Source organism: Erythrolamprus reginae, chromosome 4, assembly GCF_031021105.1.
Source record: "Erythrolamprus reginae isolate rEryReg1 chromosome 4, rEryReg1.hap1, whole genome shotgun sequence".
NCBI lineage: Eukaryota > Metazoa > Chordata > Lepidosauria > Squamata > Dipsadidae > Erythrolamprus > Erythrolamprus reginae.
Window position 1 is genome coordinate 64946546 of NC_091953.1, and position 25097 is coordinate 64971642.

At 39.2% G+C, this 25097-nt stretch overlaps 1 protein-coding gene across 4 annotated transcripts in view; it reads left to right on the top strand.

Moving 5' to 3' along the window:
* Positions 1–540: 540 nt before the first annotated feature.
* The window catches only part of PDE9A (phosphodiesterase 9A), an 80924-nt gene continuing 56367 nt past the window's right edge, over positions 541–25097 (top strand). The window contains exons 1-3 of one of the 4 annotated variants that reach the window (XM_070750481.1): positions 541–607; positions 5706–5783; positions 13768–13811. In XM_070750481.1, the coding sequence (XP_070606582.1) occupies positions 573–607; positions 5706–5783; positions 13768–13811 (157 nt within the window). In that variant the 5' untranslated portion in view covers positions 541–572. Of the gene's footprint in view, positions 608–5633; positions 5788–13767; positions 13812–18761; positions 18919–25097 lie in introns of those variants that run through there. The other 3 variants (XM_070750482.1, XM_070750486.1, XM_070750487.1) reach the window with 3 other exon arrangements.

The window sequence follows — 25097 nt, forward strand, 5'->3', positions numbered from 1 at the left end:
GATTTTAAAAATTCCCATTATTTATTATTATACTTTTAATCTATCAAATAAGACAGATTTCCTCAGAAGATCATAACATTAAAAATAATAAAACAGAAAAATAATTGCAAACCAATATTTTATTGAAAAGCAATTGTTCGTTTCTGAACTTTTTTGCAACTGATTCTTGAAGAAATACTGTGGTGAGATGGATGGCAAACAAATTAAACAAACAAACAAATTTGCTTAAACGTTTAGTGGTATAACCCATATTTTTAACCTGGCTTTTACATCAAATAAAGTTTTGAAAATGATATCTATTGTATTCTACACTGGAATACATTGTATTTAATGACCATTCATCACAATGAGAATTTTATAAACACTTTGACAAGAAACGTGTTTCTAAATAGAAAAAACAATAAAGGCTTCAGAAAAATAAAAGGAAAATAAACCAGATCATGCTTAGTTTGAAACAAAAATCAGACAATAGGCTAAAATTGCTATTACAAGCTTTCTTCTGGTTATGTTTTCACTAATTCTCTTTTCCTTTGCAGCTGACTTTCAGTAAGTATTGCAACTCTACAGATCTTATGGAGCTCTTCTGCATTGCTACAGGATTACCAAGGTAAAATTATTTTCTGAAGACTCTTTACATGAACTACTAAAATTAAATTTCTTCTACCCATGATTTTAAAGAACATAGAATAAATATTGTCTATCATTGTGAAATATGGAAAATACCAAGTAAGCATACTTATGTATTTTAAACAATGCAAATATTGCTTTTTCATTCTTTCTTAAAAATTTGACATATAAACAATAACCCACACATACTGTGAAAATTACTTAAAGAAAATGAGAGGTCATCAGATTTCACCACCAATGTTGCATTAAAAAATACAGAATTCTAGGTTTCTATGTTATTGAACTAAAATCCTTACAAAATCAACATTTTTCATCTTTTTCTACATATGGGGCTAAGTTTGAAAAAAAATGAGAACTGGGTATTTATGGATTCATATTAGTCTTTTTAGCTTCTGTGGCGCATTAGCTCTGATAAATATGGAACCTCAGGCCAAACCTCCTCCCAAAATTGGCAGGCAGATTCAAAGAGAAGCAGTTATCTTAGCTCCAGGCTGTTTAGTGCTTTAAACATAACCAGCATTTGTAACATGAATGTTCTGCACTTTATAATGTACTGACATTGGAATGGGTCCTTTTTAAAAGCTAGTGGAAAACTAAACTTCCATTTCATGTTGTAGAATTAAAACTTACATTTATTACAATATTTCTCCTATAGTGATATTACAACTACTGTAAGTGAAGATAGTTTATCACATATATCTTGCTTTAATAATAATTAATAATAATTTATTAGATTTGTATGCCGCCCCTCTCCGAAGACTCGGGGTTTTACCACTCATCATTATGTTAAAAAATGAAAGAAAGGGTGTAAAACTTCTGTATTGATATTTGAATTCTGCCTTAGGCTTTATTCACATGGGATGGCCATAAACAACTCATAAATACTGTATTCACTGTATTGAAAATTAATATAAAACCAAATTGGATTGTATAACCATCTTGCACTTTGCACATTGCCCAAGTTGTTGATGCAGCAGCTGTCAGATAGGGCATTCACCTCTGCAGAGTTTTCCGGATGATTGATTATGAGGTTTGGTCACAATCAAAAATTGAATTATAATTTAGATTAAAGATTTACTTCAGATGTTTATTTTAATTTTCATAATTTTCCAAAGTGACATATAATATTGAAAAAGTCAGCTATCTAAAGATTGCTTTCTAATGGTGCTCTTAAGACCTATACTATTCATATTTGTAACAGGCACCTGTCTCGTTTCATCCACATGTAATTGCTATTCTATTTTAATGCATGTACCTCATAAACCTCTGCAGCACCCTTAATACAAGGTGTTTTGTTCCTGGTGCTCTCTATGAGTGCTCACTTTCCTTTAATGCAGATCAAAGAATGTCAACAGTCTGGACTACTGAAGCCTTCTGTTTTATTGCCACATAGGTTTAATATAACAATTTAAATAATTAACACATGGCTGATAAAAACACCTTTTTTAAACACCACCCCTCCCAAAAAATTAACTTGCTTAATTTTCAGGTCAGAAATAAAGCTTTAAGCCTGCCCTGAAAAAGAGTATTTCTGGCATACATGTGTATTTGCAGAGAAATTACCAAAAATGCTTCAAGTTGCTCCACTGTAGAGCTCTTGCAAAAATAGCAGTTTTGATTCCAGGTGGACCCAGTAAATGAAAGTAGTATAAAAAACAGAACTTGTTATGTCGTTTTCTAATCCATTCAATCTCTGAGCATTGTGTTACTTGAAGCACTAAAATAATAATAATAATAATAATAATAATAATAATAATAAATAATAATAATAATTTATTAGACTTGTATGCCGCCCCTCTCCGAAGACTTGGAGCGGTTCACAACAAAATACAAAGCACAAATCTAATATTAAAAACAATTATAAAAACCCAATTATAAAAACAGTCATACCATCCAATTAAACCATACATAAAATGAAACAGCTAAGGGTCAGTTATGTCCCCCAAGCCTGGCGGCATAGGTGGGTTTTCAGTAGTTTGTGAAAGGCAAGGAAGGTGGGGGCAGTCCTGATCTCCGGTGGGAGTTGATTCCTGAGGGCCGGGGCTGCCACAGAGAAGGCTCTTCTCCTGGGGCCCGCCAGACAACACTGTTTTGTCGATGGGACCCAGAGAAGGCCAACTCTGTGGGACCTGATCGGTCACTGGGATTTATGCGGCAGAAGGCGGTCCTGAAGGTATTCTGGTCCGATGCCATGTAGGGCTTTGTGGGTCATAACCAACACTTTGAATTATGACCGGAAACTGATCGGCAGCCAGTGCGGGCCGTGGAGTGTTGATGAAACATGGGCATATTTAGGAATAGCCCATGATAGCACTCACAACCATATTCTGCACAATCTGAAGTTTCCGAACACTTTTCAAAGGTAGCCCCATGTAGAGAGCATATCATCAATTCATTTAAAATAATGTAGGGAAATTATAATAAATTATAATAAAATTGTTATCCATAAAAGCCATTATCTCAATATAATATTGGTACTTAAAACTAACTAAAAATTTCTGGGAAAGAAATGTCTTTTCTTCTAACTGGGAAAGGTTCTTGCTTTTTATGCTTGTTTTGCTGGTATTACATGGCAACTTACAAGCAAGGCTTTTATTTCCGTAAATAAAAGTGTAATAAAAGCCTGTAACCATCTTACAACATTTCAGACTTTAAAATATCATCATAAAATGTAATGCAAAACCATGCATGTATTTAGATCTTAGAGTAATATAAAAACCTTTCATATTTTACAATCTGGCCTCCTTTCAAAGTAGACAGATTCATGCAGAGGTATATCAATCATATCAGTTGCTTCAGAACATTAGCAGAATTGCACTCATTTCCTTCTTGAGAGAGCAGTAAGAATACAGGTCTGTTTCATAATGATATAATTGAACTATCTGAATATAAAGATGTGAATTATCTCACTATTACTCACAGCTAAGAGATGAAAAAGTGAGTGCATTGTTGTACAATATTTTAACCAAATCATCATTTTCATTTGTATGAATAGCAGGGTTCCAATTAACAGTGAGATAATGCATGTAATGAATATGTGATGCAATACCAGGTATATTTCTGAAGTCATGTGAGGTGCAGAAAATTTATTTATTATTTATTTATTTATTAGACTTCTATGCCACCCTTCTCCTCAGATCCAGGGCGGCTCACAAGAAAAACACAACATATCTAGAAATCTAAATCTAAAAACATCCTAAAACCCCGATTTCTTAAAACCAGTTGCTCAAATTCACTCAATCATACATATAAATTCATTTATCGTCTGGGGCTAGATGTTAAACTTAATGGCCCCAAGCCTGTCGGCAGAGATGGTCTTCAAAGCCTTGCAGAAGGGAGGGGGGGCAGTACAAAATTCTGGAGGTCTGGGGCCACTACAGAGAAGGTTCTTCCCCTAGGCCTTGCCAGGCAACATAGTCTAGCTGATGGGACCTGGAGAAGGCCAACTCTTTGGAACCTGACCACCAGCTGGGATACGTGAGGCAGAAGACAGCCCCATAGGTCCAATGCTATGTAAGGCTTTATAGGTCATACCCAACGCTTTGAATTGTGTTCAGAGACCAATTGGCAGCCAGTGCAGGCCGCAGAGTGCTGGAGAAACATGGCGTATCTTGGAAGGCCCATGACTGCTCACGCAGCTGCATTTTGCACTACCTGAAGTCTCCAAACGTTCTTCAAAGGTAGCTCCACGTAGAGAGCATTGCAGTATTCGGACCTCAAGGTGACAAGGGTATGAGTGACTGTGACAAGAGACTCCTGGCCCAAGTAGGTGCACCAGGCAAACCCGGGCGAACATCCCCCTCGTCACAGCTGAGAGATGGTGTTCTAAGCTTAGCTGTGGATCGAGGAGCACACCCAAGTTGTGAGCTCTCTCGGGGGGGGACAAAAGCTCACCCCCCAGGGTAATGGAAGGACAGGTGGGATTGTCCTTGGAGGCAGAACCCATAGCCACTCCATCTTTTTGTGGTTGAGTCTGAGCCTGTTAACACCCATCCAAACCTTAACAGTTTCCAGACACCAGCACATTAACTTCCACTGCTTTGCTGAGTTGACACAGGGTGGAGATGTATAGCTGAGTATCATCAGCATACTGATGGTAACTCATGCCATGTTATCAGATGATCTCAGCCAGCAGTTTCATGTAAACATTGAACAGCAGCGGGGAGAGGACAGACCCCTGAGGAACCCCACAAAGGAAGGACCTAGGAATCAACCTGTGATTCCCTATCAATACTGACTGCGACCCACTGGAGAGGTAGGAGGAGAACCACTGTAAAACGGTGCCTCTCACTCCCAACCCCTCCAGTCTGCGAAAAAGGATACCATGGTCAATGGTATCGAAAGCCACTGAGAGGTCAAGAAGCACCAGGATAAAGGATAAACCCCTACCCCAGGCCCACCAGAGTTTATCCATCAATGCAACCAAAGCAGTTTCCATGCTGTAGCTGGGCCTGAAACTTGACTGTTGAGGGCCCAGATAATCAGCTTCATCCAAGGACCTTTGGAGCTAGAGTGCCACCACCTTCTCAACAACTTTCCATAAAAAGAGAAGGTTGGAGAGAGGATGATAATTATTCAAAAATGCAATTCAGTCTACATTTATTAGAAAAGAACCTGTCCATTTTAGACAGATATACACCCACATGGCAGTAGCATGTGTGTCAAAAAAAAATTGCAGCTATACTTTCTTTTTATTCTCCCATAGATGCTCCTGCAAAAATCCTAGGCCATTTTTCTATTTGTGAAGTTGAAATCTATGTGCATGCATCTATATATTCACTTTCTGCTGAATGCTCAGAGTTAAGAAACAATAGTTTGCGTATCTCCAAAATTATGATCACACTTTCCACTGCTATTTTTTAAATATGCCAACTTTTCCTAACCTGGAATTTAACAATTATATTCTGCTGTTTTTGTTTTTGCATTCTTCTTCTCTTAAATAATTGTCTTTTGTCTCTTTAAGAAGGCATCAACTTTTTAAACTACCTGTCAAATGTCCCATAAAAACATGAGATTACAGTGCAAAGCCTGGGTTCTAACCTGGTTAAATAAACCCAGCTTTAAATTTTATCTTCCAGGAATACAACCATTTCACTCCTCACAGCTGATGACTGCATGGTATCCATTGATCCCACTATGCCAGCTAACTCCAAAAGGCAGGTATATCTTGTTATGGTTCAAGCTAGTTTCACAGAATGGGGTTTTTCACTCACCAGTTGCCCTGTTGTATTCCTGGTTAATGGGAGACAGAAAAAAATTACTATTACAACTCTAAAGACCCATTTAAAACTAAAACTTATTTTAGTTTTAAGTATTAAAACTAGTATGTTATTATTAAAGTACTGCAGCTTGTTGTTAGTTGCGAAGTTGTGTCTGACCCATCGCGACCCCATGATAACATTCCTCCAGGCCTTCCTGTCTTCTACTATCCCCCAGAGACCATTTAAGCTCATGCCAACTGCTTCAGTGACTCCATCAAACCATCTCATTCTCTGTGGTCCCCTTCTTCTTTTGCCCTCAATCTTCAATCAAAGTATTTGAGTTTCACTTTCAGGATCTGGCCTTCTAAAGAGCAGTCGGGTTGATTTTCTCTAGGACTGGCCAGTTTGATCACCTTGGAGCCCAAGGGACTTGCAGGAGTCTTTTCCAACATCAAAGTTCAAAGGCCTCAATTCTTAGATGCTCAACCTTTCTTATGGTCCAACTTTCACAACCATACATTACAACTGGGAAAACCTCAACTATACACAGTTTTATTGGCAGGGTGATATCTCTACTTTTTGGTATGCTGTCTAACTTTGCCATAGGTTTCTTCCCCAGGAGTCAAGTGTCTTTTAATTTCTTGGCTGTAGTCCCCATGTGTAGTGATCTTATAGAAACATAGAAACATAGAAGACTGACGGCAGGAAAAGACCTCATGATCCATCTAGTCTGCCCTTATACTATTTTTTATATTTTATCTTAGGATGGATCTATGTTTATCCCAGGCATGTTTAAATTCAGTTACTGTGGATTTTCCAACCATATCTGCTAGAAGTTTGTTCCAAGGATCTACTACTCTTTCAGTAAAATAATATTTTCTCATGTTGCTTTTGATCTTTCCCCCAACTAACTTCAGATTGTGTCCCCTTATTCTTGTGTTTACTTTCCTATTAAAAACACTTCCCTCCTGAACCTTATTTAACCCTTTGACATATTTAAATGTTTCGATCATCTCCCCTTTTCCTTCTGTCCTCCAGACTATACAGATTGAGTTCATTAAGTCTTTCCTGATACGTTTTATGCTTAAGACCTTCCACCATTCTTGTAGCCCGTCTTTGGACCCGTTCAATTTTGTCAATATCTTTTTGTAGGTGAGGTCTCCAGAACTGAACACAATATTCTAAATGTGGTCTCACCAGTGCTCTATATAGCGGGATCACAATCTCCCTCTTCCTGCTTGTTATACCTCTAGCTATGCAGCCAAGCATCCTACTTGCTTTTCCTACCGCCCGACCACACTGCTCACCCATTTTGAGACTGTCAGAAATCACTACCCCTAAATCCTTCTCTTCTGAAGTTTTTGCTAACACAGAACTGCCAATACAATACTCAGATTGAGGATTCCTTTTCCCCAAGTGCATTATTTTACATTTGGAAACATTAAACTCCCGTTTCTATTGCTTTGACCATTTATCTAGTAAAGCTAAATCATTTACCATATTACAGACGCCTCCAGGAATCTTGGAGCCCAGAAAAATAAAATCTGTCACTACAATCATTTCTTCCACATCTATTTGGAAGGAATTGAGAGGGCCCGGAGCCATGATCTTAATTTCCTTAATGTTGAGTTTCAAGCCAACTTTTGCACTCTCCTCCTTCACCTGCATCAGAAGGCTCTTTAGTTCCTCTTCACTTTCTGCCATTAGAGTGGTATCATCTGCATATCCGAAGTTGTTGATATTTCTCCTAGCAATCTTAATTCCAATTTGTGATTCATCTAGTCCAGTGATTTTCAACCTTTTTTGAGCCGCGGCACATTTTTTACATTTACAAAACCATGGGGCACATTGAGTTGGGGGGCGGGGGGTGGCTAAAAAAAGTTTGAACAAAAAAATTCTCTCTCTCTCTCTTCCTCCCTTTCGCTCTATTTCTCTCTCCCTCCCTCTTTCTCTCCCTTCTTTTTTCTCTCTCTCTCCATCCCTCTTTCTTTCTCTCTTCCTTCTTTCCTCTTTTTTGCTCTCTTTCTCTCTCTCTCTCCCTCCCTACCTCCCTCTATGTCTTTCTCTCTCCCACCTTCCCTCCCTCTCTTTCTCTTTCTCTCTCTCTCTCTTTCTTTCTTTCTTTCTCTCTCTCTTGCTCTCTCTCTCTCTTGTTTTCTTTATCTCTTGTTCTCTTTCTCTCTCGCTTTCTTTCTCTCTCTCGTTCTCTTTCTTTTTCTCTCTCTTGCTTTCTTTCTCTCTCTCTCTTTATTTCTCTCTCTCTCTCTTTCTCTCTCTCTCTTGTTTTCTTTCTCTCTCTCTTGCTTGCTTGCTTTCTCTCCCTCTTGCTCTTTCTCTCTCTCTCTTTCTTTCTTTTTCTTTCTCTTGCTTTCTTGCTTTCTCTCCCTCTTGCTCTTTCTTTCTCTCTCTCTTGCTTGCTTGCTTTCTCTCCCTCTTGCTCTCTCTCTCTCTTTCTTTCTCTCTTTCTTTCTTTCTCTCTCTGAGCTTCGCGGCACACCTGACCATGTCTCACGGCACACTAGTGTACCGCGGCGCACTGGTTGAAAAACACTGATCTAGTCCCACCATTCTCATGGCGTGCTCCGCATATAAGTTAAATAGGGAGGGGGACAGTATACAGCCTCGATGAATTCCTTTCTCAATTTTGAACCAATCAGTGGTTCCATGTTCAGTTCCCACTGTTGTTTCTTGATCCTCATATAGGTTTCTCAAGAGACAAATAAGATTGACTAGTACCCACATATCTTTGAGAACTTGCCACAATTTGTTGTTATCCACACAATTGAAGGCTTTAGCATAGTCAATGAAGTAGAAGTAGAAGTTTTTCTGGAATGCCCTAAATTTCTCCATGATCTAGTGTATGCTGGCAAATTGATCTCTAGTTCTTCTGCCTCTTCAAAATCCTGTCTGCACTTCTCGACTTACTACTGCTGGAGCCTAGCTTTTGATTTGGGATTTTGAGCATAACTTTGCTAACATGTGAAATGAGTGCAATGGTGTGGTAGTTTGAATGTTTTTGGCATTGCCCCTCTTTGGAATTAGAATGTAAAGTGACCTTTTCCAATCCTCTGGCCACTGTTGATTTTTCCAAATTTGCTGGCATATTGAGTGTAGCACTTTTACTGCATCGTCTTTTAAGATTTTGAATAGCTCAGCTGGAATATTGTCATTTCCACTAGCTTTGTTATTGCTCAGTTTTCCTAAGGCCCATTGACTTCAGTCTTGTTTTTACTGACTGTATAAAGTTTCTCCATCTTTGGCTGCAGATATATTAAATATACAGTGATCCCTCTATTATCGCGAGGGTTCCGTTCCAAGACTCCTCGCGATAATTGATTTTTCGCGATGTAGGGTTGCGGAAGTAAAAACACCATCTGCGCATGCGCGCCCTTTTTTTCTATGGCCGCGCATGCGTAGATGGTGGAGTTTGCGTTCCCCACCGCCCACGCAAAGGGGAAACCCCGATTCGGCTCCTCGCTGCTGCTGCGCTACCGAGCAGATCAGCTGCTGGGCGGCCGAAGGAACCTTCCCTGGGTCTTCCCGGCCACCCACGCAAAGGGGAAACCCCGGCTCCTCGCTGATGCCCCCGCTCGCCCGCCCGCCGCCCGCCGCCCGCCAGCAAGAGGGGGAGAGATAGAGAAAGAGAGAGAAGGAAAGAAAGAGATGAGAGAGGGAGGAAGAGAGTGTGAGAGAGGAAGAAGCAAGATAGAGAAAGAGAGAGAGAGAGAAAGATGAGAAAGGAAGGAAGAGAGTGACGTCATCGGGTGGGAAAAATCGCGATATAGCGTTTCGCAAAGATCGAGATCGTGAAAATCGAGGGATCATTGTATATCTTAACAAGTAAAACAAATGTGGCCTAGAGGTGGAGCTCTTGCCTCACAATCAGGAGGTTGTGAGTTCCATCCTAAGTAGAGGCAGATGTAGGATTTCCTGCTTGAGCAGGGATTTGGACTAGATGACCTGCAAGGTCCCTTCCAACTTTGTTAATCTGTTAAAGTCTAAGTGAACTCATATCGACAGGCAAAGTGTATGTGTGGGTGGGTGGGTGTACACACACACAGACACACAAACAAACTGTATGTATGTATGTAGGCAGTAATAGACAGCCAAAATTTTTAGTGTCACACTGTGTGTGGATTATTTTGTGGGTGTGGCTTAATGGTCATGTGACTGGGTAGGAGTGGCTTGCCAGCCATGTGACCAAGTGAGTGTGGCTTAAATGATCATCATTGTTCAAGTGAACTGTTAAGTCCTTGCCTTACAACCTTACCAGTGTCACTCGCCGGGGTGACAATTTACTTTGTGTTACCGCGCTCTCCTTCCTGGGTTGCCCCCTGCCTCAGGCTGGGTAGCTAGGTGAACGGGTGCTGCCAGAAGCATAAATGCTGCCAGCACTGCTTCCACCCCCGCCTTCTGCTTGCACCTCAGGCGGGAGATGGCCATGTGAGACTGGAGGGAAGCTGGACAGGAGAGAGGGAAGCTCGTCCAAGGCCAGGAAGGAGGAAAGAGGAAAGAAGCAAGGAGCACAGACGCAGCAGCAGCAGGGAGAAAAAGGAGAGCCAAGCCGAACCTGGTAATCCAGTAAGTGACTGTTGCTGATCAGCTGGAGCTGCGCACATAGCTTCATTTCTGCTGGCGGAACTGCGTTCCACCCCATCCTGCCTGCTACCCACCCCTGTATGTAGATCTTGGCATACTCGGGTTTCTTCCTGTGTAAGATTCAGAGAATCCTGACAACGTTTTGATGGGTTACCACTCATCATCTTCAGGTTGGTGCTTTCGGCTTTGTAATCTGGTGAAAGCTTTGTTCACCTGAGCACAAAGCCAAAAGCGCCAGCCTGAAGATGATGGTGGGACCTCGTTAAAACGTTGCCAGGATTCTCTGAATCTTACACAGAAAGAAACCCGAATGCCAAGACCTATATACCTATACCTGTGAAAATCTACGAAAACAAATATATATACTGTATATGATTGGAGAATGGCCAGTTTTGTGCCTATCCACAAGGCAGTAGAGAAGAAGCTGGTATCTACAGGCCAGTTAGCTTGACATCATTTATAGTTAAAATGATGGAGACTCTACTCAAAAAGAGGATAAATCAGCACCTAAAAACCAATAACTTTTTGGACCGAAATCAGCATTGCTTTATTGAGGGCAAATCATGTCAGAGTAATCTCATTGATTTATTTGACTATGTCACAAGGGTGTTGGATGAAGGTGGTGCCGTGGATATTGCCTATCTTGACTTCAGCAAAGCCTTTGATACAGTTCCACATAAAGAGCTGATAGATAAGTTAGTGAAGATTGGACTTAATCCCTATTCAGTGGATTTGCAGCTGGCTGAAGCGTAGATATCAGAGGGTTGTTGTTAATGGTGAGTATTCTGAGCAGAGCCTGGTTACAAGTGATGTGCCACAAGGTTCTGTTCTGGGTCCTAGTCTTTTTAATGTCTTTGTGAGTGACATAGGGGAAGGTTTGGAAGGGAAGGTTTGCCTATTTGCCGATGACTCTAAAGTATACAATAGGGTTGATATTCCTGGAGGCGTCTGTAATATGGCAAATAATTTAGCTTTACTAAATAAGTGGTCAAAGCAATGGAAACTACAGTTTAATGTTTCCAAATGTAAAATAATGCACTTGGGCAAAAGGAATCCTCAATCTGAGTATTGTATTGGCAGTTCTGTGTTAGCAAAAACTTCAGAAGAGAAGGATTTAGGGGTAGTGATTTCTGACAGTCTCAAAATAGGTCAGTCAGGCAATAGGAAAAGCAAGTAGAATGCTTGGCTGCATAGCTAGAGGCATAACAAGCAGGAAGAGGGGGATTGTGATCCCACTGTATAGAGCACTGGTGAGACCACATTTGGAATACTGTGTTCAGTTCTGGAGACCTCACCTACAAAAAGATATTGATAAAATTGAACGGGTCCAAAGACGGGCTGCAAAAATGGTGGACGGTCTTAAGCATAAAACTTATCAGGAAAGACTTCATGAACTCAATCTGTATAGTCTGGAGGACAGAAGGGAATAGGGGGACATGATCAAAACATTTAAATATGTTAAAGGGTTAAATAAGGTTCAGGAGGGAAGTGTTTTTCATAGGAAAGTGAACACAAGAACAAGGGGGTCTGAAGTTAGTTGGGGGAAAGATTAGAAGTAACATGAGAAAATATTATTTTACTGAAAGAGTAGTAGTTGTTTGGAACAAACTTCCAGCGGAAGTGGTTGATAAATCCAAAATAACTGAATTTAAACATGCCTGGGATAAACATATATCCATCCTAAGATAAAATACAGGAAATAGTATAACGGCAGACTAAATGGACCATGAGGTCTTTTTCTGCCGTCAATCTTCTATATTTATATGTTTATATATACTTATAGTACATACATACATACATACATACATACATACATACATACATACATACATACATACATTATACTGTATACTCAACGGTGGACTATGAGCCGGAATGCTAAATTGCACTCGCTACCGCGGCTGTGTTTTATCAAGGTTTTTTTGCTTCCGTGCATGCTGAAACACAGGCGCACCTGTTGCTCCATGCATGATTTTGCTTCCTCCACAGGTGCAGCTGCAAAATCGTGCTGGCCCCGCAAGAACCTACAAGCCGCAGCAGCGAGTGCAATTTAGCATTCTGGCTCGTAGCCCACCGCTGTATATACCATATACTATATATATATATATATTAAAAAGTAGAGTACAGTGGCACTTCTACTTAAGAATGCCTCTACATTAGAACTTTTCTAGATAAGAATCGGGCGCTCAAGATTTTTTTGCCTCTACTTAAGAACCATCTTCTACTTAAGAACCCGGGCCCGGAAAACTTTCCCAGGAAATTTGAGAGCAGCATGAAGGCCTGGCCAGTTTTCTGCCATTGCCCCTTTCATCTCGGCTATCTTGGGCTTTTCTGGGCTGCCATAGGAGCCTTTCGGTGGTGCTTTGGCAGCCCAGAGCAAGCAGAATGTTTTCCTTTCTCTGGGTGCTTGGAGACGGAATAAACCACTTCGCTTTGGTGACTCCCTCGTGCTGCCTCCCATACACCCGGTGCAAGGTTGCCTCTCGGACCGTCTTGGCATGGAAAGGCAAAAGGGGGCACTCATCTCACCTTCTTCCTTCAGCAGCGACTGTCCTCCTCCTCTTCTTCCTTCTCCTCCTCCCACCCAAATTCCGAGCTTTTATTTCTTCCCTAAAGGTTTGCACACATTATTTGCTTTTACATTGATTCCTATGGGAAAAATTGCTTCTACTTAAGAACATTTCTACTTAAAAACCTGGTCACGGAACGAATTAAGTTCTTAAGTAGAGGTACCACTGTATATGGAGTTTTATCTGGGGGGGAAACCATGCCACAAAATATTAGTTTAAATAAAAATAAAATATCTGAGTTTCTCTGAGGCTTACATTGAGATTATAGGCATTGATGGTCTTTTACTAGAAGAAACAAACAAAACATCATTCTTAATGCAGGGAATTTTGGGTTATGTGTATTAATTAGTGGTCAGAAAGCCTAAAGCTCTCCTATTTCCAAAGTTTCTCTTCTTCTCCCACAACTTCTCTGTTTCTGCTATAATTTCCCATCACAGCTGTTTATTCTGGAAGTCAGTCTTATCCTTCACACTGTAATCCTCCCAGCCTCAGGCAGGCATACACTGTTATGTTCCATTAATGTTTGCAGAATTCTCTATGTGATTAGCATGGTGATCATAGCCAAGACCTCCTGATTTTATTGAAGGTGAGCAGGTGAGCAGATTCCTCATGCAATCTTTTGTTTTCCAACATATTATTTAAGTTGGCTACTAAATATATATCCTGCCTTTTCTTCAGAAGATCAAGGGATGTCCATTTTTCTCACAATAGTGTTAATTGTTTGAGAAAAAAAACATGCTGTACAGTTTTTTTTCCTCCTCTTCTTGTAGGACTCCATACAAAGTAATACCTGTGGCCACAGGACAGCAAACAGGTAAATTATATTTATATATGTGAGCTTCTTCGAGTCTTCAGAGAAGGGCGGCATATTATTATTATTATTATTATTATTATTATTATTATTATTGATACTAATAATAATAATAATAATGATGATAATGATAATGATAATAATAATAATACACTGAAATAATTTTATAACTTTTCTCAAGGTTGTAAACCTGTTTTGAAATATTTGAATTTCACTGATGCAATGCTTAAGTCAAAATTGAAAATAAATTTACTGGGCTTCTATGGAGATTTTCAGTCATCCAGGTCATGGTTGTCCCATACATGCTTTTTCAAAAGGCACCTGGACTTTCTGGTTCTTCTTTTAAGACATTTCTCTTAGATGAGAAGTGAAACATCTTCAAAGAAAAACCAGACAGGCCAGTTGCCTCTTGAAAAAGCACCTCTGGGGAAATTTTCTGGGCACTTTAAGCCCACTAATTTTTATAAGATAGGCCAACTCGTAAAGTAGCATAATTGTCCCATAGGAGATATCATTTTACTGTTTCAGTATTATTTTCATGTAGATGACTCATCTGTTTGACATACTTGTTTGCCAACACTTAAATTCTATAATGTAGTAACATCTGGTATGATCATATATTAAAGCAAGCCCACCATTCTGATACAACCTGAAAAAGTGCAAATTACTTGCAAAGAGAATCTATAATAATGTACACATTCTTGCTCATCTTATAACCACCAGAAGGTTGAGCTACTTATGACATATCTGCCAATAGAATAAATTTTCTCTATTCTCTGTAGTCTTCTGTGTCTCTCCAAAATTTATTGCAGTCTATTACTGGAGTTTGATATGATATAGGGGGTCTTCCCATGCGAATAACAGGAAAAAAAGAGACATCATATGAACAGAAATTAGTTGTCATTCTATATTTTGAAACCAAGTATAAAATATTTGTTTGAAAAATTAGAGAAAGGAAAAATTCTCAAACAATTGCTCACAAAAAGTCAGCCAGTTTCACTATTTGCTGCTGCTGCCGCTACTACTATTACTACTACTATTACTACTACTATTACTACTACTATTACTACTACTACTATTACTACTATTACTACTATTACTACTACTACTACTATTACTACTACTATTACTACTACTATTACTACTACTATTACTACTACTACTATTACTACTACTATTACTACTACAATTTTTGGGGAAGAAGAGTTCCTTCATTATCCCTTTCCTTGGAATTTAACTAAAGAATGGAAAACCAGAAAGATGTAATTTGCTGAAAAGATTCATACAATTTATTAATAAGAGATTATTACAAAGAATATATAAGAATATGAATTTCTCACAACATTTCCTTCTCTTTCAAAAGGTTTATTGGAAAAAATATTTTATATAAAACTGAAAGTGAACTGACTGAAAAAAGCATTAAGAATTCTAACTGGAATAAAAGTGCCCATTCAATAATACATTTATAGATAACAGACTTACTTTCTCGTAATTTGCTTTTCCCACATCTGATCAGTTCAGTTCAAAAGTATAAGATGATTCTTTCTCCTTAGGCAAATGCAGTATGTTTTTTAAAGACCTATGATACAAGGTACTTAAAGATGGATGTAAAGTTAGCAAGTTACTGTCAGGAACAAAACAAAAGACAAGTGATCTCCAGGGACATGACTAAAAATGTTGGAACAGCACAGATTTATACAGCTGCTCTAGGATGAAGTTCACAGGAAATACAAGCCAATTTATTCAGTTGGTAAATATGACTTCAAAAGAATCCCAAGGAGTTTGCTGAATATTAAGGATAAATGTCCTAAAAATCTTTTCGGTCAATGTAAATGGATTAAACAATCCAAGAAAAAGAAATCAAATATTTGCTAAACTTAAAAAAACAAAGAGCGCAAATAATTATCTTACAAGAAGTACATATTAAAAAATTGAATAGAAAATTATTATGTAGCCCGAAATTAGGAAATATCTATACAAGCCTAGCTGATTAAAAAAAGAGGTATAGCAATGTATATTGATGATACAATAGATATAAAACAATTATATAGTGATCAAGAGGGTAGAATTTTAATTGTACAATTAAAATTAGAACCAAAACCTCTCGTCATTGTATCTATATATGCACCAAATTATAACCAAAAACAATTTTACAAGGAATTACATGATAAAATAATTGAATTATCAATTGAAAACATGATAATAGTGGGTGATTTTAACACAATCTCTAACAGTCAAATGGACTATTCAGGTAAAAAGAAAGATAAGAAAAAGAAAACAATTTTGCCAACAACTTTTTGGAAAATGAGTTCAGAATTAATTTTGAAAGATATTTGGCATGAACGTTCCCCCTTGAAATAAACAATATACTTTTTATTCAATCTTCATAAAGTTTGGACTAGGATAGATATAGCTTGGGCTTCAGCACATACTTTTGAATTTATTATGGACATTGAAATAGAATCAAACAGTTGGGCAGATCATAATCCATTAGTAATTTTTTGGAAAGGAAAGAAAAAAATCTAATAATTGGTGAATGAATAGAAACATTTTACGGGATCACCAATACATAGAATGGATTGAAAGAGAATTAGAAATTTTCTTTAGTATAAACAAAAACACTGAAACAACACCACAAAATTTGTGGGATACAACTAAGGCCTGACAATTTCCTTAATGGCAAAAAAAAATAAAGAGAAAAAGAAACAATATCAACAATTAGAGAAAGAAATGAAAGAATTAGAATTAGAACTACAACATAATGACTATGATAATAAAGTTAAAAGGAAGATGGATTTGTTAAAACATAAAATAAATTTGATAGAACAAGAACAAATAGCTGAAAAAATAAAAAGAGCTAAACAGGAATATTTCGAACATGCAAATAAACTGGGAAGATGGTTAGCTTATAAATTGAGAAATCATAGAGAATCTAAAATAATAAAGAAACTAGCAGATAGTAAAGGTATAATAAAACATAGAACAGATGAAAAGAAGGATATAGTGTTAGAATTTTACAAAAACTTATATCAAAAATAAGAAAGAAAAGAAGAAAAGATTTTCAATTTCTTAAGTTCTATTGATTTACCAATACTAACAGAAGAACAACAACTAAAGTTTAATGCACCATTTACAATGGTTGAATTACAACAAATACTTAAAAATCAGAAAAACAACAAAGCTACAGGTCCGGACGCAATACCTGCTGAATTTTATAAATTAAATAATAATATACTAACCTCCAATATGTTAGAGATTTTTAACAACATAATTGCAGATGGCAAATTGCCTAGATCTTCGTCAGAAGCTTTAATAACATTAATACATAAGCCAGGAACAGAGAAGGAAAAAATTCAAAGTTATAGACCAATGTCTTTATTAAATGTAGATTATAAAATCTTTGTTTCTATATACGCTTTTAGATTTAAAAATATTATGAATGAAATAATAATAATAAAAAAGGATAAATGTCCTACCACTTTTATGCCAAATGTGTAATTTGCCCCCAAGACTATGTGATTTAATTACATGGTGACATAGTTCTTGGATTATTATTTTTTAAAGTGTCATTCTCGCAGCAAACCCTTTTTTCCTAATGCTTTGACCTAGAAAGTCACAGCTGTGCTGCTGAGAATGGGAGCAGAGAATCAAGAATTATTTCATGGGTTCTTTCCTGATTGTTGCTGTAAAATTGATATTGATAGGAATCCTTTATTCTTAATTAAACTTTCATTGATTGCTGAGAACAGTCTGGGCAAATCCTCTTACCATATTGCCTTTTGCTGGGTGGCTATGTCATCTAATTATGTCATTCTTCCACATGATTTTTGCTGATGGACCTTGTGGCCATTGCTTGCTTCCAGATTTAAATCACTCTTTTGCTCCCAGATGTTTTGGGAATAAAAGATAGCTTTTGGATTTTTAGATATCTAGCACTGAGATATTATGCTTCCCTGGGACAATTTATTATAATAATATAGCTATCCATGACTGTCAACATTCTTAGCTAAGAGAGAGCTCTTGAGAGAAGAGATGAGGGATTCCCCCCTTCCCCCAGAATTCAAGAAAAATAAGTACTTGAGTCAGTTCCAAGATTAATTGAGATTAGTTCAACCAGGACTTTAGAACAGATTCAAGCAAATATTGTTAATGTGTAATTCTCTAACTGGAGGGAAAGATTCAAACGTTCTAGTATTTCTGTGGTCCAGTTTCCTTTGAAGGGACATCATGGGATGCTAATTGTATCTTATTTATAAACACTCATGCTGACAATAAGGAAAGCTGTATATCTAAATAACTTCTAAATGCCCTAAGCCAGTGGTCCCCAAACTACGGCCCGCGGGCCACATGCGGCCTGCTGAGGCCATTTATCCGGCCCGCAGGTGAGTGACACAACACAGTGTACCATCTAATTTTCTATGAATAAAATGCAGTATTTTGTTAGTAACTAATATCAATCATCAAAAAAGTTGCAAAAGGGTTTTTTTTTCTAATTTTGTCGTCCAGTTACATTCATTTTCTTTTAATTAAATTCCCTCCTTAATGTTCCTTCAAAAAGTACAATTATATTTCTAACTTATTAACCATTATGCCAAAGTGCTTCCTTCTTTCTTTATACATTTTTCTATAAACCAAGAAAACCTACAATCAGATGTTAACAAAAAAAATTAAAAACAAAACATAAACATATATGAATTTGAGACTTCTTCCCCCACTCTAAATAGTACATTCCCATTTTGTTCTTTTACTTTAAAATAAGGTATGTGCAGTGTGCATAGGGATTTGTTCATAGTTTTTTTTAATATTCCAGCCCTCCAACAGTCCGAGGGACAGTGAACTGGCCCCCTGTGTAAAAAGTTTGGGGACCCCTGCCCTAAGCCTTCAGTTGCTCCACATTAAGCCTCACTGTTCTGAATCTGGCTCTATCTTTCAAAATGACAAGCATTTTACATGTGGGTGGGAACGTCTGAATTATCTCACTTCCTTGGGAAGGGAGAAGGAGAATTGAAAGAAGCTAAAGCATGCTGACTTCTAGTCCTGCTGGGACACAATACTTACCACATGTCTGCTGCTAAACACATTGTCAATGCTGTGGGCTAGACTTCAAAAGGTCAGTGAAAATGCCTTATTTATCTGATTATCTTTACCTTTTCACCTCCTTTTCAAACAGTTGCCTGGTTTGATTTGAACTCTGACACAGATATATAGAAATTAGTCCAAGGCCCTTATTAATATAAATGGCTCTAAGACTGCACATTTCTGATTGAGAAATTGCTTTTAAAAGAGCATTTCAGCAGGATTTCTCTTATTTATGCAAAAGATAACACTTGGCCAGGCTCCTTCCAAACACTGGAAAAGAAAAACAAAAAAACCAAACCCCGTCTGATCTTCCTCTCTAGATGATCATCCTAAACACAGGAAACTATCATTATAATGCATAAATATGGAAAATGAAATTGAACCTGATATTTATGCACACAAATGTCCTGGTGACTCATGTAAGACAGTTCAAGAATACAATTATTTTTCATGATCATAAATATCTACATTGTGCTGTTTAATTATTTTCTTTATTGTGATCTGTCCTGGCATTTTGGCATGAGAAATTTGGGTGCATAGGGAGGAAAGTATAGCAAGCCCTCAAGGTATATTCTGCCTTAAGGTGTCCCCACCCCCACCCCCAAAATAATTTCCCTTAATCTTTTAAAATGAATTAAATGCAGGGAATTAAAATGTGCTCTAAGAGGCAGGAATTCATGCTCATGTTTTTTTATATAGATCCTGCTCTGATTGTAACAGCCTGCATTCATAAACAGCACAATAGACTTTAGTTTGTTCCATTCACATCCACTGGTTTTCTGGCCAAATCTGAGGGTTGAAATAATATGACTTAAGAAAAAGAGGTCAAATAAACTACTTTGTTCCCATGCTGCAGGTGTTGAATCCACAGCATGAGCCCCTGTGGGATATCATGTACTCATCCTGGGAAGGGCTCCCATTGACGTCAGCCTAGGGACCTTGCAGAGTGCAAAGCACACAGTTCAAATCCAAGGCAGTCAGAGGGAAAACCTGGGTTTTACCCTGCAGCTGTTACCTATTAGTAATTTCTGCATTTTTCTCAAGGACACTGAAGGGTGAGGGAAAGAATCCAATTTCCATCCCTAATCCCCAGGTTTGAAAACAACTCCAACAACATAAAACAACCGCTCAATCATGGCCCCCACAACAAGCACTTCACCTCCTAATGATCTTCGCCTGACATGACCTCCCAATCACAAGACCTATTGACTTCCTCTAAAATCTGCTGAATATGTTACCTAACCTGGTAACAAAACGTTCAGAGACCAACCAACCCACAAGCTCAGGGAATGAACCTCCACCCTCACCACATGCCTACGTTATAGATTTTTGCTACTATCACAAACAAAAATACACTACTTTTGAATTACTTAAATCATGACATATTATGGGGAAATCATGGGTGCATGTTTGAATGAGCAGAAATAGAGAAAAAGTTTGCATGAAAACCATGTGTTTGTTGTCATCTCCTTCAGGACACAGTGAGTCCTGCGTTTAGTCCAAAGAACGGCCTAAGGCCCTAAACAATTACTTTGGCACAGCATGTTACTTTTATACAAGGGCTGCCTAACAAGATCATTACTTGTTCTCCCTAATAATGCTTTGAACACTATCATAGTTGGTTATAAATTCTCACTGAACCAAAGGTCATAAAAACATCCACTTTCCCTCTTACTGTGCCACAGATGGGATGATACCGATAACAAGGAATTATACATGGAAAATTACTGTTTGCTGTCAGTGGATTGTTGTTACAGAAGTTTGTAAGCGCAACAGGATTACCACAGATATTTTCACATCTACATAGATAAGAATACCTTAACCACTCCAAGGAAGATTTATAGCCGGACAATCTATGGGTTGTCTTTGGAAAAGTCTAATAAAAATTCAGAACATAGCAGACAGATTTATGTGGGTCAGGCACAGTAGTGGGTTTCACTTACCTTTGCTTCCAGTTTGGAACTGTGAATGCTCACATATTTTTCCTTCCTTCCTTCCTTCCTTCCTTCCTTCCTTCCTTCCTTCCCTCCTTCCCTCCCTCCCTCCCTCCCTCGCCCCCTTCCTTCCTTCCTTTCTTTTCTTTCTCTCTTTAAAAAGGAATTCATTGTTCAATTTTTTTCCAGAAAAGAGAATTCACATATTAGTTAGAAATTCCCAACACATCTAGAAGTCATCAACTGAGGGAGGCTGAAAATGTTTTCCTGAACCCTTCTCCAAAATTCGTAAGGCTCACAATGACTTTCTTAAAATAACACAAGGAAATGCCTCTGTCTGGAAATTTTGAAGTACTGTAATGCATCTCACCATCCATAATTTTATTCATACAGAATATAGCACATGTTCACCTACTATTTTATCATGCTGTTATCTAGAAATACATTGCTTAGTGGATTAATTATGTTCCATCAAGCTGACTCTAAAAGCATTATCTAGAAACACAAAACAACGAATATCCTCTATCTATCATTGCAATATATGCTTTTCTAAGTGTTCACAGTCAAATAGACCCTTCTGCAGAGAACTGCGACACACTTCCTTATTAATGAGTCCCAGATATCAGTGTCTCCCACTTGTAACCATCTCAAAATTTCCTACCATTGTATTTGTATTTTGTATTTGTATTTATTAGATTTGTATGCCGCCCCTCTCCAAAGACTCGGGGCAGCTAACAACAATAAAAAAGACAATGTGAACAAATCTGATATTAAAAATAATCTTAAAAACCCCAATTTAAAGAACCAATCATACATACAAGCATACCATGTATAAATTCTATAAGCCTAGGGGGAAGGGAAAATTTAAATTCCCCCATGTCTGACGACAGAGGTGGGTTTTAAGGAGCTTGCGAAAGGCAAGGAGGGTGGGGGCAACTCTGATATCTGGGTGGAGCTGGTTCCAGAGGATCGGGGCCACCACAGAGAAGGCTCTTCTCCTGGGTACCGCCAAACGACATTGTTTAGTCGACGGGACCCAGAGAAGGCCAACTCTGTGGGACCTAACCGGTCGCTGGGATTCGTGCGGCAGAAGGCGGTCCCGGAGATATTCTGGTCCGATGCCATGAAGGGCTTTATAGGTCATAACCAACACTTTCAATTGTGACCGGAAACTGATCGGCAACCAATGCAGACTGCGGAGTGTTGGTGTGACATGGGCATATTTGGGAAAGCCCATGATTGCTCTCTCAGCTGCATTCTGCATGATCTGAAGTTTCCGAACACTTTTCAAAGGTAGCCCCATGTAGAGAGCATTACAGTAGTCAAACCTCGAGGTGATGAGGGCATGAGTGACTGTGAGCAGTGAGTCCCAGTCCAGATGGGGCCGCAACTGGTACACCAGGCGAACCTGGGCAAACGCCCCCCTCGCCATAGCTGAAAGGTGTTTCTCTAATGTGAGCTGTGGATCGAGGAGGACGCCCATTGATTTTATACAGGTAGTTCTACACAGGTAGTCCTATATAGAACTCAATCACAACTGAGCCCCAAAATTCTGTTGTTAAGTAAGACATTTGTTAAATGAATTTTGCCCCATTTTACAACCTTTCTTGCACACAGTTATTAAGTGAAGCACTGCAGTTGATAAGTTAGTAACCCAGTTATTCAGTGAATCTGGCTTCCAAATTGACTTTGCTTGTCAAAAGATCACAAAAAGTGTTTACATGGCCTCGGCACAGAGCAATGGTCATAAATATGAACCGGTTGCTAAGTATCTGAATTTTGATCACAACATGGGAGTGCTGCAAAGATCATAATTATGAAAAATTGTCATATTTTTCAGTGCCATTGTAACTTTGAATGGTCACTAAATGAACTGTTGTAAGTCAAGGACTACCTATATTTTGTCTTTACAATTTAATAACATATCACAGAGAAAAGGGTAGAGCAACTGTACAATATTTGTGATACAGAAGCTTGATAAAACACAGCAACAACTTTTTTTCTTTGTTCCCTCCATTGCCACAATATTGATATCAACATTGAAATGAAGTGGGTTGGGGTTTTTTTATGTACATAATAATAAAAATAATAATTTATTAGATTTGTATGTCACCCCTCTCCGAAGACTACAATAATGAACAATATGAACAAATGCCATACTTAAAAACACAATCTAAAAACCCTATCATTAAAAATAACCACACAGCCCAGTCATACCATGCATAAACATTATTAGCAGGGGGATGTATCAGTTTCCCCATGCCTGTAGACATAGGTGGGTTTTACAAAAGGAGAGGAGGGCGGAGGCAGTTCTAATCTCCGGGGGGGGGAGTTGATTCCAGAGGGCCAGGGCTGCCACAGAGAAGGCTCTTCCCCCAGGTTCCGCCAGATGATATTGTTTAGTTGATGGGACCTGGAGAAGGCCAACTCTGTGGGACCTAATCGGCTGCTGGGATTCATGCAGCAGAAGACAGTCCCGAAGGTATTCTTGTCTGATGCCATTCAGGGCTTTATAGGTCATTACCAACACTTTGAATTGTGTCTGGAAACTAATCAGCAGCCAGTGCAGGCTGCAGAGTGTTGACAAGACATGGGCGTATCTAGGGAGGCCCATGATTGCTCACGCAGCCACATTCTGCACAATCTGAAGTTTCCGAACACTCTTCAAAGGTAGCCCCATGTAGAGAGCATTGCAGTAGTCAAACATTGAGATGATGAGGGAATGAGTGACCGTGAGCAGAGACTCCCTGTCCAAATAGGCCACAACTGGTGCACCAGGTGAACCTAGACAAACGCCTTCCTCGCCACAACCGAAAAATGGTGTTCTAATGTTAGCTGTGGGTTGAGGAGGATGTCCAAGTTGCAAACCACCGTAGAACAGTGCCCCCCACTCCCAACCCCTTCAGCTGTTGCAGAGGGATACCATGGTCGATGGTATCAAAAGCCTCTGAGAGGTCAAGAAGCACCAGGACAGAGGATAAACCCCTGTCCCGGGCCTGCCAGAGATCATCCATCAGTGCGACCAAAGCAGTTTCCATGCTGTAGCCGAGCCTGAATCCTGACTGTTGAGGGCCTAGATAACGGCTTCTTTCAAGAACCATTGAAGCTGGAGTGACACCACCTTCTCGACAACCTTCCCCATAAAGGGAAGGTTGGAGACTGGACGGTAGTTATTAATTAGGGCTAGGTCCAGGGAAGGCTTCTTGAGGAGGGGATGCACAAGTGCCTCCTTGTAGGGAGCTGGGAAGGACCCCCTCCTCAAAGAAGCATTGACAATCTCCTGGACTCAGCTCCTTGTCACCTCCCTGCTGGCCGAAACCAGTCATGAGGGACAGGTGGTGGAACTCACAGCTCCAATGGCCTTTTCCACTTCATCAGGTGTCACCAGATCAAACTCCTCCCAGACAGGTGGACAAAGAAGGGGCCCCAGTCACCCCAACTGACTCATTGTCAGCTGACAATGCAATCCAATTGGAGTCGTGCTCCATCCAAATCCGATCAATTTTATCAGCAAAAAACGCATTAAAATCCTCTATAATACCCTGAAAGGGCTCCCCAACTCTCCTCTGGTTAAGAAGGGAGCAGGTTATCCTGAACAGAGCGGCCGGGTGGGATTCCCGAGTCTGCGGAGAGGGGTGGCATACAAATCTAATTAATAATAATAATAATAATAATAATAATAATAATAATAATAATAATAATAATAATTCCGCTGATGCAATCAAGATAGCATGATATGTGCATCTTGCCGCCTTTAGTGCCACTTTGTAAGTCTTAATGTGAGCTCTTACAAGTGTTCAATCAGACTCAGATTTACTCTTCCTTCAGTACTTCTCTAGACGTCTCTTCTGGCGTTTCAACAGCCAGAGTCCCTCGGTAAACCAAGGAGCCCTCCGGGGTCTAGTGCCACAGAGAGATCACAACTGCGCAATCTGGTCAAGAGCCTCCGTCTCAGCCCTGTTCCAGGCCACGGCAAGAGACTCTGCTGAACTGTGTACGAGTGAATCTGGTAAAACCCCAAGTGCCCTCTGAAAGCCCTCTGGGTCCATCAGGCGTCTGGGGTGGAACCACCTAGTCGGTTCTGCCTCCCTGCGGGGAGGATTGGAGCCTTGAAGACAAACCATAGTAGAAAATGGTCTGACCATGACAAAGGCACGACATCTAAGCCCCTTAGTCTCAGACCATCACTCAGTTGCTCCGAGAGAAATATTATGTCGGGTATGTGCCCCTCCTCATTAGTTGGACGACTTGAGTCAGGTCCATGGCTGTCATGCTG